At 39.1% G+C, this 14739-nt stretch overlaps 1 protein-coding gene across 5 annotated transcripts; it reads right to left on the bottom strand.

Annotated features, from left to right (window-relative positions):
- Positions 1-240: 240 nt before the first annotated feature.
- On the bottom strand, positions 241-14719 carry pabpc1l (poly(A) binding protein, cytoplasmic 1-like). Of its 5 annotated transcripts, none has more exons than XM_031316833.2 (17): positions 14453-14719; positions 12760-12964; positions 11578-11771; positions 10618-10733; positions 10390-10476; positions 8281-8420; positions 8035-8129; positions 6295-6432; positions 5024-5119; positions 3911-4171; positions 2664-2751; positions 2471-2590; positions 2249-2385; positions 1927-2035; positions 1689-1819; positions 835-910; positions 241-380 (listed from the first exon to the last, which is right to left on the bottom strand). In XM_031316833.2, exons 2-16 carry the CDS (start codon positions 12950-12952, stop codon positions 848-850), a joined length of 1968 nt encoding a protein of 655 aa, XP_031172693.1. In that variant the 5' UTR covers positions 12953-12964; positions 14453-14719; the 3' UTR covers positions 241-380; positions 835-847. The 5 variants fall into 5 exon arrangements, 4 of the variants coding, with proteins under 4 accessions (XP_031172693.1, XP_031172694.1, XP_031172692.1 ...); XM_031316834.2 differs by having other exon boundaries at positions 12760-12952; positions 14453-14692; XM_031316832.2 differs by lacking the exon at positions 14453-14719 and adding an exon at positions 13973-14413 and having other exon boundaries at positions 12760-12952.
- Between the last annotated feature and the right edge of the window lie 20 nt (positions 14720-14739).

Genomic DNA, 14739 nt, shown 5'->3' with positions numbered 1-14739 from the left:
AAAACTATTTCTCAGTTTTGCAAGAGAAAAGACTTCAAGGATGGAGACTAACTGGTTTGTTTGGCTAATATACATTTGAATAACCGTCCCACCTCTAAAGAACCCCCACCCTGAACTTTTCTATAGAACCATCCAGGACCGCCTCATACGCTGTTGGAACGGGGTCAAGTACAATGTTAAACCCGAAGTGGATGTAATTCTGCATTTCCTTTTAGTGTTAAACAAATGACACAAGACAGGTTTAATGCATATACTGTAAACTTTATCTTTTAACCAAAAAGGTATTGCAACAACAAAACAGCTTTAACTTTACAAATCTCTCTTTCTAAATTTTACTCTTTATTTTTATTTTTTTCCCTCCTCCAGAAAGTCGTTGACATCTGGGGGGGAAAAAACATGGTTAATGTCTGAAACACAGCTGTGCAGGAAACTTTTTTTTCTATCGATTTGTGATTGTTTAATTTTACAACAACCAAAGTCCTAACGTCGAGATGCTTTTGTCAAATTTAATGGATTTTTGAGAGTAGAGACCAAGAACTTTCATTTAAACAAATAAGCAAAGAACTTAACTTTAAGCAAATATTTGCAAAACCGATTGGGGAGGGTTTAGCACAGGTAATTTAATTTACACCCAATACTTCTAATTCACTTCAGTTTTGCTCTCAGCCACTGAACATAGTCAGATCTTAACCAACACCCACCTTATTTAAGTCAAAATGAGCAATACTGCCAATGATAAAACATACTTGAATACTACATGTGTTGTAAACAGTCAAGTGCTCCTTTCACTGCTGAAATGTCTCTTAACCGAGGAAGAGAAACTTGTTTGCTGACCTGAAAGGGCTCTTCACTTCTTAGGAGAGCATTCCTTTGCCTGGTGAGCCTGCAGGACAGCAATCGCCTCGTCCACCTGACCGAAGGAGGGGAAAAAGACAGTGGGACGATTCAGCAACACAAGTCTCATCATCATTATCACTCGTGCGTACGGTAAATGTTACTGCTACAGCCAAGAGCTTGTTTTCCTAGCTTATTATCAAGACTGGAAATGGGGAAAACAGTTAGCCTGGCTGTCCAAAGGTAATACAATCTGCCCATTAGCAACTAATTAACACTCCATATCTCGCTTGTTAATCAGTAGAAAAAGCGAAGAGTAAAAATGTCACGTTATAGTTCTACGAAGGGCTATGTGCGGTACTGATTCTTGGCCAGACTGGTGAGGTTGGAGCTGCTTTCTTGCAGAGACTTTGGGAGAAGATGGAGTAAGCAAAATGTCCAAAAGTAAACTATTACTTTTGAATAGTACAAACAATTTTCTCCTTTTCTTGGCATATTCCTGCTTTCTTTCTGTCAATAAATATAAATAATTATAATCATCAACCTCTGGGAAACACTGTGATACCATCTACATTTGTTTAAGCTTCAGAGAAGTCACTTTTACAGTGACTCATTGGATACTCCTCTTATCTGGTCTCAGACTTTCAAGTGTATCCAGTTTTTGGCTACAAGAAAATGGAAACCTGTGGAAATGTTTGGGACAGGTAAAGACATGTGACTTGATGGTTTTGAGATCTAAGATCTAAAAAATGTGAATGAAACAGACAAATCATAAAAAAAAGTATTGTAATCTGCACCAGTCCATAACCGCAACTGTAATATCGTAAGACAATAAGAAAAGAACACAATTATACCTTAGAGTGCAGGGACTCGGGCGTCTCCAGCATGTGCAGCAGCTCCGAGTTGTCGATCTCCAGCAGCATGCCAGTGATTTTTCCAGCCAAGTTTGGATGAAGGGCATGGATCACTGGGTACAATCGCTCCCCTATGTATCACAGCAGAGAGAGGGTAACAACCAAATACACAAGTTGCTTCAATCTACATTAAAAGAAGAAGAAAAAAAAAAAAAGGCTGAATTGAATGATGCCACACCGAGAAGCTGTTTCTGATCCATGAGTGGAGCTGAAGCCAACATTGAGGCGGTGAGCGGCTCGTGGCCTTGAATGTGCACCGGTTGCTCCATCACAGGCGCAGGAACAACCTGAACACATTGAGTATAACAGCGTTACTCCAATGACGTCTCAGTGAGGAAAAACTAGATGTAAACATAGCTTTGTTGACAAGAAAACTCCACTGGGTACAGGGCACCAGAAACAGCTGTGAAACCCAAACAGTGAAGATCACTGTTCCACAGTAGTTTCTGGTCCAGAGTGTGTTTTAGGATTAGAGAACAGTACAGTACTGACTACAGTACCTGTAGTCTCGTCATGGGTGCAGGTACAGTAACGACCTGCTGGACGTTTCTCACTGCAGACGAGTACTTGTACTGGCCGCTTCTGGTCATACCAGGCATGTCAGTACGCCCTCCTACAGTCTGCGTGGCAATGTTATCTAAATAAAGACAATTTACCATCCACGTAAATGGCACATTTTAGAAGGATGGAGCTTGTCATGTTGTCCTACTTCTGGTACTTACTTGTCTTTTGTGTGGAGCTTATGATGCGCGGAGCCTGGGTGGAGGCCTGTCTGACTGTAGCGATGGGGGTCGATCCACGTCGGGGAACAGAGGTACCAACAAACTGGGTTGAATAGGTGCCTAAAAACAGGGGAGATGACATTTATACACATCACACATATCCATGTGAACATAACACAAATGAGCCATTCACCCTGTAGTCTCGGTGGTTGTCCTGTCCAACGAGGCACTGGTCTCATGTTGCTGACAGCATTGTGGTTGTAGAAGGAGCGAGTGGGAGGCTGCAAGAAAAATATGACTTAATGGAATCATCTTGCAGGTCTGAATCACATTTTTCTTTTTTTTGGAAGTGCAACCATTTTAATAGCATGGATGTGGCCAATATTTGAAAGGGGAATCAGCTTTGAGTTAGTCTGAATCACATTTAATTGAAGGTTTTGTAATTATTGGCCTGTGATGACAATTAAATAGATAATTAAGACTTATTACACTGCACAACACTTATCATTCAAGTAGGATCCTAAATTTACTGTAAAGTCCAGTGAAATAGCAAATAGAAGTCTATAGCCCCATTCGGACTGGAATTATTTCTCTAGGGGAGGTGATTTTAACATTACCTGCCCTGATCAGTGATTTTAATCCCACCCGAAGTGCACATGCAAGTAATATTTCACCCCAACCCAAGTAATAATTACATTACCAATTTTTTTCGTTACCAGTTCCGCAACATTATTATTTTTTTTATCCATGGGAAGACCTACTTGTTGCTCTACTGCATTTTATCAATCCAGTGTGAAATCTTTTTGCTAATCTGATAGATGGAAACATGCTCACACTAACAAATGTGCCTATTTGGGAACCAATATGACGCCAAAAAAAAAATGAAAGCCATCAGAAGAGCAAGACCCTGGAAAAGCTCTTGTAATGTCAACTACTGGTTTGACTAATATTCTCTACTAGCTAGTCCTGCTGAATGTCCATGTCTATTACAGACCACATCCTGGAACTCTTAGATGGTTAAAATGCCATCCAGAACAGTGAGCACAGTGAATATTTTATGCCCCAACTCCCCCTGTAATGTTAATCCCATCCAAATTGGGTTTATGGCTGGCACAAAAAATATACATAAATAATAAATAAAAACCAGGGAGGTCATCCATCAAATTGACTTGTTGGTTTTTGAGTTACATTTTGCTGCCACATTTCAGTTGGTTTGAATACATTTTAAGTTCACACTGCATTCAGCATGGTGATGTAATACAAGTGACTTTTTTAGTGCCTTTATTTAGCTGTACGAATCAAAAAATGGGATGCAATTGACAAGAAATATTTCCTTCATGTGGCATTAAGTCATGATTAAAAAGCAATCAAAACTTTTGGTGATTTTCAACATGATGGACACACATTCCCTCGCTATTCTCATTGTTCAAACGTCCATACCTGTGGTACAGTCATGTAGTATCCGGCCTGCTGGTAAGAGTCAATGATCGGACTCGTCATGGTCCTCAAGGTAGCAAGTCTCTGCATGTATTTATTGGTCAGGATCGCTTTACGCTCCTCTCTCCGCTGAGCCAGAGCCACATACAGTGGCTTGGTTGCAACAATTCTCCCATTCATTTCAGTCACTGCTTTTGTTGCTTCCTCAGGTGAAGAGAAACAAACAAAGCCAAAGCCCTTGCTTTGGGAGCCGTCTGTCATGACCTGCAGGAAACAAAGAAATGTTTAAGAGACTTCACATGAGAGCTGTAGACTTGAGACTTGGACGCAAGTCGCAAATATGAGGACTTGCCTGAAGACGCGACGTGACTTGATGGCAAAAGGCTGAGAGACTTGACGACCCATAAATATTGAAAACTGAATGTAGTTGTGCCTTTTGGAGCTCTGCCAAACAGTCGTGAATAATTAATAACAGAACCAAGATGGCGCAACATCTCCATAACCTAATGCACACTATGATGCAGAGGAGAGAAATGAGCCTCATTATAAAATACTTAGTGTATACACAAGTAGCTCAATAGTTTCCCCTCCTCTCCATCAAGTTGCCTATTTTCCTCCCTGCAGCCATTTATGAACCTCAAGCAGAAATCACTAATGTGCTAGTTCCTGTTTGTTTTTGTCAAATACTTGTGGTTATCATTAATAGGTTTTCATTTTTCTATTGTATTTATTATTATTATAAACTGTTTTTTTTTTTTTTTTCAGGTCGCCCTGTTTAAAACATGACGTCATACATACTGAGCATACAAATGGATGTGGAAGTGGACTGTGTTGTAGGAATGGTTTGAGAAGTTCACTGCTCAAATATTAATTTGAGCAGTGGAGGATAAAAAATAATTATTTCAGTATTTTATTAAGTTGACCAGAGCTGCAGCTCACTTTTGTGAAAAAGGACACGATCCACACTGACTGCCGGTATACGTTTACAGGGCGGTGAGTCCTTGATACTGAGAGGATACATTTTGAATTTATTACTACCTCTGATAAATCGACAAAAAATTTGAATGTGTGTACTAGCAAATTTCAGTGAAGAAGGCCCAAGCCTTAGCTCATTACCTTGGCACTGGTGATGGTGCCATAAGGGGCAAATTCCTTCCGGAGTCTCTCGTCATCTATGCTATCATCCAAGTTCTTCACATACAGATTCACCCCCTGGAATCAGACAGAGTAAGAAATGCTATGTTTTATGCCTTCCAACCTTTACAAATAAATACATATATATTATGCATTTGATCTTTCTATAAAATGTTGCATAGTCCTCATGAGTATGTAAATTGGCTCATGTCACCCTTCTGCATAAATGTCTACATTACAGTGATGTTAGGAACTATCATCCGATGTCCAAGCTGTCCTGCATGCTGAAAGTCCCGGAATCACTAACAATCAGCTGAAACCAGTACAGCACACATCTGATTTAGGAAAGATATAGTCAAACCTGAGTTTTAAATTATAATTATTTTATTTATTTTTTACATTTTGGAAATACACTTCTTGGCTTTCACTCTCATATATGTTCTTTCATCATTCTTTGTATTTACAAAGTGCATCCTCTGTTGGACTCACAAAGGAAGTGTTACTGGTTCCAGAGGTTTCAGACAAATATCAGCGTGTGACGTAGACAGCTGAATCTGACAGTTAGCAAGTTGCCAAAATGAAAAAGACAACGACAACACAGGGACAAAAAACACTCAAAAACTGTAGAATGGTCAATGGAATAATCTCTCTAATTACTAAAACGGTAGGCTATCCAAACAATTAAAAAAATATCTTTTTTGGTGTAGTTAAAGGACAATTCCGGTACACCTATGTTATTAACCCGTAGGTTCATTTTGCGCCAGAATTGTCCTTTAATCTCTAGGGGAATGCTGTTTATAACATGCGTCCACTCTTGGGCCTTTACACTGTGTCTGCCACTCTGCTCTTATGTTCATTATTGGGAATTGTATGCACCCCGTAATTTCGCTATATTGTAAAGTACAATGACAATAAAGGCTTTCAATTCAATATTGACAATATTTTATAGCATAAGGTCAGCAGGTTTATTTTCACAGACACAACATAACCCATATTATTTATATTGAAAAGTTGTCATCTTATGTTATCTTTGTTATCAAATTCATAATTATCTGCAAAGATGCCCATCCCTGTCAGTGACTGCTTTAAATGAACCTGCAGTGTGCTCAGTTGAACTACCTTGTATAAATAAACATCTGAATAAAACATTATATTCTATAAACATAAACTCTAAATAGGTAGGAACAAGACCATTAACAAGACCATTAATGTCTTTAAATGATAATGCCCATATGCATACAATGCAGCAGCACCTGATAGCGCTGGATGCGGTCCTGTTTGATCTGGTCAAACTTGCGCTTGAGCTCTCCCTGGCGCTCCAGCCGCTTCTGAGCCCGACCAACATAGATGATCTTCCCATTGATCTCCTTTCCATTCATTTCATTAACTGCCTGGGAAAACAAGGAGGAGCATCAACATGAGACATGTTTAACGGATTCTAAATGTGTCAGTCAACAGTGGTTGCCCTGTTCCCTTTGTTAATTTTTATTTTACATATTTTTATGATGGAAATCAGGACAGTCAGTATCACTGGGAGCAGGAGAAGTAGTCTGGCAAGCCAAATAAAAATAGGGTAAATGGCAACACCCACCACTACGCTTCCCAGCTGCAGTAAGCTAAATGCATGCGGCACCTGTCGGATGTTCCGCCGGAAGTCGCTCACCTTCCGCTCTCTGTGTGTTGCCGTTCTCAAACTGCGTTCGCTTCGGGAAACGACAACAAACTTTCATCTAGCAAGCTACACGCTGAAAATGGCAAGTTTTGAAGAAAATTTGGACCGTGAAACAAGGCAGACCTGCTTTGTTCTTTCGGGGAATAATTGTAAAGATTAACACGGAATATGTTTACAGCATTTATTTATTTTTGGGGGGGCTTTTGTTTTTTATTAGATAGTATAGACAGATAGGAAAGGGGGGAGAGAGAAGGGAGGACAAGCAGCAAAGGGCCGCAAGTCGGATTGGAACCCAGCCGCTGCAAAGAACTCAGCCTACATGGGGCTCACACTCTACCGGGTGAGCTAGGTCGCCCCGCAGCATTTACTATCTAAAAGGGACGTTCTGGGATCGATTGGTGGGGATTGCTGTGGACGAAGTACACACGGCGATACACTGGTAAGAGCAAATTATATTTAACCATGTATCCAGCTAATTTAAATAGCTCACGTTATTGTATCGTGTGAGCAGTTAAGTTAATATTGTATGTGGCGTTTTCTTTTGTGGGGTGCAAATGCTCCACCAAAACAAGTTCCTTCCCGAGACCATTTTGCAGAGGCACCGTCGCTGCGTCTGGAGCTTAGAGCCGCCCAAGACAATTGTGAGTGGTTTAAAGAAATGCAAACAACCAAAGCAGCCCTAGATAGGTCTGGCAATGCAAGACTACTCAAACGCTGGTATCCAGAGCTACAAAGGCAAGCAAATATTTAACATGCACTCATCAGGTGACCAGAGACTTTAAATCTCGAAACCAACACTCAAGATTATCTTGATTGTGTGTGAATAGAGGTGGCGGCTGCTCCAAACGCTTCTATTTGAAAATCTCTGAACTTTTCCAAAAGGCCCTGTTTTCATCACTGTCGCTGCTTTTCTACAAAGCGAATTTCCCCAGTGTGGGATTAATAAGGTCTATCTAATCTTATCTTTCAGGCAACCAATCATATATTAGATGTGGTGGGTCACCCTGGTAACCAAGAAAATGGAGAAGCCTGTTCTGGTCGTGTCTATCTGTCCCGAGCTGTATGATATGACAGAAACCACACAACAAAGACAGAAAAGCCCGTTTGTGGGAGCAGATTGGCCAGACACTGAATGTTGGCGAGTGTTGTGCTTTTATCACCGTACATATGTCATAGAAACAAAAGCCACCCTTCACGCTCTCCAGCGCCCTGCCAACGAGAAAAACGCTTTATGGACACACACCCTTAATGTCAATATAATGAACTGCTACTGTTGGTAGGTATCCAATCTGGGGTGACATAGAAACTTGGCACACACTACCTTCTGAGCATCCTCGTGGTTAGCGTAGTTTACAAAGCCAAATCCTCGTGAACGGCCCCTCTCATCCTTCATCACCCGCACACTGAGAGTCCTCCCTAAAGGTTTGAGTATAAAACAGTCTGTAACTATCCGATATGCAAAGTGATAGTTGTTCGAATTTAATACCAACTGTGGCAATGAATTCATTACGGAAAGCCCCCCCCTTAGCTGAGGACACAAAGAATTAAAAAAAATTGTCTTTCTTACCAAATGCAGTAAAGACTTCCATGAGTTTCTCATCAGTGTAGTCTTCACCAAAGTTTTTGATGTAGACGTTGGTGAACTTCATAGCTTTGTTGCCAAACTCCACCTCTCTTTCCTTGCGGGACTTAAAGTGGCCAACAAAACTGCAAACAGAACCAAACCCATCACCAAGGGAAAGGGAACAATAATGAAGAGATATAAAATGAATGAATGAATAAAGAAATTTATTTCAGACATATCAAAATAATCCAAACAAAACAAAATAAAAGCAGTTTGTCTTTGGCTTTAGTACACCGCATCAAAAGACCAAGAAGACAAGACAGTTGGTGAGGACAAACATCAAGAACAAATCAACAACAAACACCGCAACTTTAGGACATAAAGTCCCACAAAAATGAGTTTTGAAACACCTAGCCTCCCTCCAGAAACGTAAAAAAGTATGTAAAAAATACTCTGTTATGGGTTAGATTGGTTCCTTAGGTATGTGACGTATAAAACATTGGCTGTCTGAATCCATTTTTGTCATTGGTACACTGCAGTTCCAAGGCAGAACTGCTCAGCCATGGCATTGACTGCTTATTATGCTCATGATATATCTCGTAGGGTATAAGAACACCATGTGGACATTAGGGGTGTAACGATACCTCGATCTGGATCGATATATCGATTAAATCATCAACGATCCAATATTATTGATACAAAGTGAAAATATCAATACATAGTCATCTTTAAGATGCACCTTTATTTTGAAATTAACACTTCGTATGTATTATTTTTATTAAAAAGGGTAGTTTGTTTTTAATTTAAATTTCTGGAAGAGTCAAATTAGGCTTGGGCGATCTCTAATATTTTCAAATCATCCAATCGGGGTTACTAGAGATCGCCTAAGTCAAATCATATTTTAGTGGCTTTTTGTAAATATATATAAATGTAACCAATTGTGTTAAATGAGCATATGTATCGTCTAGGGGTGGAAAGGTTCAGTGCATGAATTTACACGGAGAATACATGGTATAAAAATAAATAAAACTTGCGTGCAAATGAATTAATGTAATGTGGAACTACTGTTACATACGCGTTTCTTAGGGACACCTAATCTGTAGCCCCGCCTTAGCTCTGAAGCTCCCAAGCTCCGCCTACATGTCGAGTCGGTCCAGTGAGTCCACACGAAGCAAACTAGTCCCTTCCATATACAACCAAACACGGATGTATTGTAGCTGTGTCCCTTCTTGCCTCGACCACAAATGGCTTCCAGGCTCATTTGTTTCGCTGTTTGCTTCGCTGTTAGCTCCGCCGTTAGCTGTTAGCGCCGTCGTTTGCTGCTAGCTCCGCTGTTAGCGTGTGAAGCTAACGCCACAATTCGCCAACTGCTCTGTGTAACCGAAGCTGCTCTTTTAACACCCCTGCTCTGTGCATTCACATATGAGAGCAGCGCTTGTCTCCTATATCACACTACTAGCTGATTGTCTTATTTTGTTTACAAGTTCCAGATGGAGTCTGGAGATGATGTGGGGTAGCCTACTTATTGTTTACTGTTTACATCTTACTTTATACGCTTCAGGCTGTTGCAGCTAGCTCAGGGGAGAGACTGGATGACACTAGGTGGTACAGCCTGAGACATGCAAAATAAAAAAAAAAATTGCCTTCTGCATTTTTGTTATGCTTTTCCCTCCATTGTACCGAACCGTGATGTCTGAACCGAGGTATGAACCGAACCGTGACTTCAGTGTACCGTTCCACCCCTAGTATCGTCTCATATCGGTCACAGAACCCTAAATCCAAAATCGTATCGTGGCAGACTTTGGGATATCAGTAAATATTCTATCATTGTCCAAAGAATCTATATAATATCGTATCATGATATAATGTGATGTACACCCCTAATGGAGATGTTAACAAGGTTAAACACTTGATTTTTATTGGAGGGGGTCTTTAAGAACAAATACAAATTTGTATTTCTTCTTTCATCATGAATTAAATAAGGTAGAGGAAAAACCTACACTGTAAGGACATGAGAGCTTTCTGAGGACTTTGCTTTGCCTGTTTAAACCTAAAAATCACAATACACACAAAGACAACAAGCCTAGACACATATCCTACATATTCACTGACCTAAGCAGGAAGAACTGACATGTTCCCCCCAGAAAATGGGCCTTTGGGTTGACAATGCCAGATTCCAACTGATTACCTGTCTTTCGACTGAGCAAAAAAAAAAAAAGTGTCCAGAATTAATTTACAGTTTATACAGTTAACATACATATTCTGAACTATTCTTTACCTCAACTTACTTTTTTAGATTGTATTTTTGCCACCTTTTTAGATTGTATTTAGTTTACTCACACTTTCCTATCATTCAGCAGCATCCCATTCATGGTTCCAATGGCCCGGTTTGCAGCCTCGTGAGTTTCAAAGTGAACAAATCCATAGCCTTTGGACCCTTTCTCGTCACAAACAACCTACAAAGACAAAGACCTTAAATCATGCAAATTATAGTTTTTGCAACTGCAAAAAAAAAGAAAAGTTTTGCATTAGAGTTTTAAATGTGTACTTAACCGCCCTGCTCTTGTATACAAACTTTATGATCCAACACTGACTGCAGAAGATAAGTGATTATCAAACATGCTTAATACTAAGTGAAACAAACAATAATAGACATGGAACAAACAAGCTGCCGTGCAAAGCGAAAAGGCCGGCACTCAATTTTGGTCGAAAATGAGTTATTGTCATTTTTGGAACATTAAAGATCTGCTTTATCATGTGAACAAATATCTTGAGCCAATTTTATTGTTTTGGGGAGAAAATTGTGTGTTGTCTTTGCCGTAACTTCAAAAGCCGTAGAGAAGCCAAGGCAGAATACCTTCAGGCGCTTCAGAATGCTCAAATTGAGTTAAGGTACTCTGTAAATGCGATGCCCGCATAGGATTAATATTGCTTACATTTTAAGTAAAGTTATCATTGTTATAACATTGTGCTATAAAATAGAAGTTAAAGTATTTTGCCTTGGTATGACCGATTGTCATTTTGTGGGCAATGCTAAGGCAGAATACAGTAACTTCCTAAAAAGGGTCAAAGGTCAAATTTGAGTTAAAAAAAAAAAAAATGTTGTCGATAGATTAATACAGGTATACACTACAAAATGTGAAAATTACAATATTATACCTATAACTCAATTGTCAGGACATTAAGATAACTTTAAAGTCATTTTTCTCAGTTTCACACTCTGGCGAGTTAAGGTCTTTTGCCTTTGTAGGGCAGTATAGCAACCATGCAGTATTCAAAAGGATGACCCAAGCCACTTACCTTGCAGGACAAAATATTGCCAAAGGCTGAGAAGGTATCATACAGCGCCTTGTTGTCAATCGACTCATCCATGTTCTTGATAAAGATGTTTCCCACACCAGACTTCCTGAGTCCCGGGTCACGCTGAGACCACATTATTCGGATAGGCCGACCCTTAATAACGTCGTAGTTCATTGTATCCAAGGCGCACTCCGCTAAAATAAAATTTAAAAAAATAACTCCCTTTTAGTCATTACATTAACATTCTCATAAAGCACCACCACACATAAAGCAAGATTATGTAGGGCTCAACACTAACTTTCAGTTGCCTTACCTTATATTTTGAGTAATTAGGATACTATGCAGTTGCACATAAAAGACCCAACATTTTACAAATTCTTTTGCTTAAAATTTAGGTTCATCTGGTTCTTTGTCAGTTGATTCAATTTGCATTGTTGACGGGTTAGTCAAACTTTTCACCCCAGTTTTCATCCCACAGTTAAACAACTTAATTTGATTTGCCAATGCCTCTAACACATATGCCTCTGCGTGCGTACACGACTAAACGCAGCAACACACTTGCTATGTTGTCTTGTGCAGTTGTCTGGTTCTGACTGTAACAGCAATATTTTAAATTTGACTTATGCAACAAATAATTTCAATACAGAATAATCAAATAGGCTGAGCAATATTAGTTGAGGATTTATTTTACACTATATGTAATGTGTGTGGCAAGTGCTTGATAAAAAGTGCTAGTTATTGCTTCACACAAGCTAAAAAAAGTACTTCTCCTAGGATAATTTCTGAAATACTTGAGGATATCGGGTGAATTCCAGCTTGATTTCCATCATCATGCTGTCCAGTGTACATAAACGTCAGCAGCACAATACAACATGGGATGTTGCTATTGAGCAACACTTACTCTGATCCCCCAAATTTTTGATACGCCATCAGCTGATCCATTTGCAAGCTCATCCCCACAAAATCATGAAGTCCAACCCCTTATTTCTTATTTATGTTTAACTTCAGGCAGTTTCTTCTTTTACATCACATTTTAAAACATGTTCTTGCCTGTAATTCTGAATTTTTGCTGTAGAGCCGTACTGCGTGACACCGTGCTGCAAAGTCGCTATTCTTGTGAATTAATTTTCCAGTGATAAAAATAGCTTTACTACCAAGTTTTGGCCAAAATGGGTACTTTACCATCAGCTGGTTGCTGGAAGTTTATGTAGGCATATCCCAGAGATCTGCGTGTTATGATGTCACGGCACACACGGATCGACATGATGGGTCCAGCAGGAGAAAATTTCTGGTAAAGCATGGCCTCCGTAACATCAGAATGCAGGTCGCCTACATACAGAGAAGCGAGGGGATACGCTTGTCCACTGCTGTTCATCTTGGGTGACAGCTAGTTCAAGAAATAAAAATAATCTTATCAGTTATGAGTATTACATAGTCTAATTTCCTAACAATAAAAAAGCAACATTTTGACACGCATAAAGAACATATCCTCGGAGTTGCCAGTTTATTATGTACACGAAGTTACAGCCCATGCAAACCTATATAAACAGCTTTGCAACTATTTCTACCTTAGGTTATCATATTGCATTTGTGTTGACCAAAGTGTTGATTAGGCCAGGGTTAGTATAACTGACCTGAACAGGTTATTTAATATTTTATGTTTTTATTTATCATTATTTAACCAGTCTTTTTAGTGTGCAGAACACACATCATTAATGTACAACAAACTTCTCTAAATATACTGCAACACAATTTAATAGCACAAGCTGCAGCTTTCAAAATGACCACAAAGTTGAATCAACACATCTTCAATACAGTTTCAACAAAAACTTCAAATTACAACCACCATGAACGATGGATTTATTGCAGGGGTGTTGTATTTGCCTGCATTACTCAAGATAAGTCTTTTATTTTGATAACACATTTAACTTTAAAAATTAGACTTGCAGTGGAATGGCAACTGTAAAATTTGTTGATCATTAAATCAATGAGAGTTGGCTACTAAGCCACAGGACTCTGAATTACATGTGTATTATCAGAGGGGGGAAATCTTAGTTCCTGCTTGGAAGAAGTTTTGTGAAATAAATAAAAATATGATTGTGCTTTTGACTGGTTATGAGTTTTAAAAACTTAATCAGAGTCAAATCACTACGCAGACAGAGAGACAACAAAAAAAATTAGGACTTTGATTTAAAGATGTTAATTGCTTGTTTATTAGGTCCATCCTATTTATATCAATGAGGATAAACTTGACTAAATATTAGGAATACCTCTCTATACAACGTTATTGCAATACAGCTCAACACAGCACCGCTAACTAAAAAGTCCTCCAAAATAATCATAATGTTGAATCAACACCTCTAAAAATGTTTTAACAAAAACTGAACATTCTAACCTTCATGAAGGTAGGATTTAACTAATGCAGGACTGTTATATCAGACTGTATTCATTTTAGCTAGCAAGGTGTAACGTTACCTAATAAACTGACAATTGAGTACACGTTAATAAGGATACATTATAAAAAAAAAACTATGTACGTTAATGTTAATTATGTAGGGGAAAAAAAGTGTGCCTAAATGCTGGCCTAAAAAGGCCTCACAAACTAACATTTACCAAAATGTTGTCACCTAATTATGGCAGTGCTTTAATAACGTTAAACATATCAAGCTAGCACTACAGGAAAGTGAGTTCAAATTTTGAAGTTCATAAAATATTAATGGACTTGTTACCAGAAAACACTAAAGAGGGCTAGCTAAAAAAGTTAGCTAAATTTTCTTCGAACACTTCGCATCAAAATTAGCTGATATCTACTGTAGAAGAAGCAACTAAATCTCAAACAAACCGATGAAAATCGCTTAAAATCCACGTTACTTACGGCTTTTAAATAGCCAATGCGTCGGAATGCTGATGTATGACTTTCAGTGTAGCGGGTAGCGACCGCCGTTCAACACTTTGCACATGGGCGGGAGGTTGTTTTCGTTTAATTATGACCGTGGAACACCTGCTCGTCTCCTCCGCGAATCGTCGTTTCAATTAAGCTGTGAAAGGGCAGAGGTTAACTGACGTGATACTCCGCGATGAAAACTAGTTCTCGCATATCAAGGGCTAAAATCTAACCTATTTCACCCATAGACTGTATAATGATTTCACCCTCTAGTGGAC

Source organism: Sander lucioperca, chromosome 12 (assembly GCF_008315115.2).
Source record: "Sander lucioperca isolate FBNREF2018 chromosome 12, SLUC_FBN_1.2, whole genome shotgun sequence".
Lineage (NCBI taxonomy): Eukaryota > Metazoa > Chordata > Actinopteri > Perciformes > Percidae > Sander > Sander lucioperca.
The sequence above is the reverse complement of the archived record's forward strand: the minus strand, read 5'-3'. Positions and strand labels throughout refer to the sequence as shown.

Coding starts and splice junctions, on each gene's coding strand:
- pabpc1l (XM_031316832.2), bottom strand. Junction 10,734..11,577: donor GCAATATTTTGTCCTGCAAG/GTAAGTGGCTTG, acceptor TTGTCTTTGTAG/GTTGTTTGTGACGAGAAAGG. Junction 2,752..3,910: donor ACTACATGACTGTACCACAG/GTATGGACGTTT, acceptor TTTTTCTTGCAG/CCTCCCACTCGCTCCTTCTA.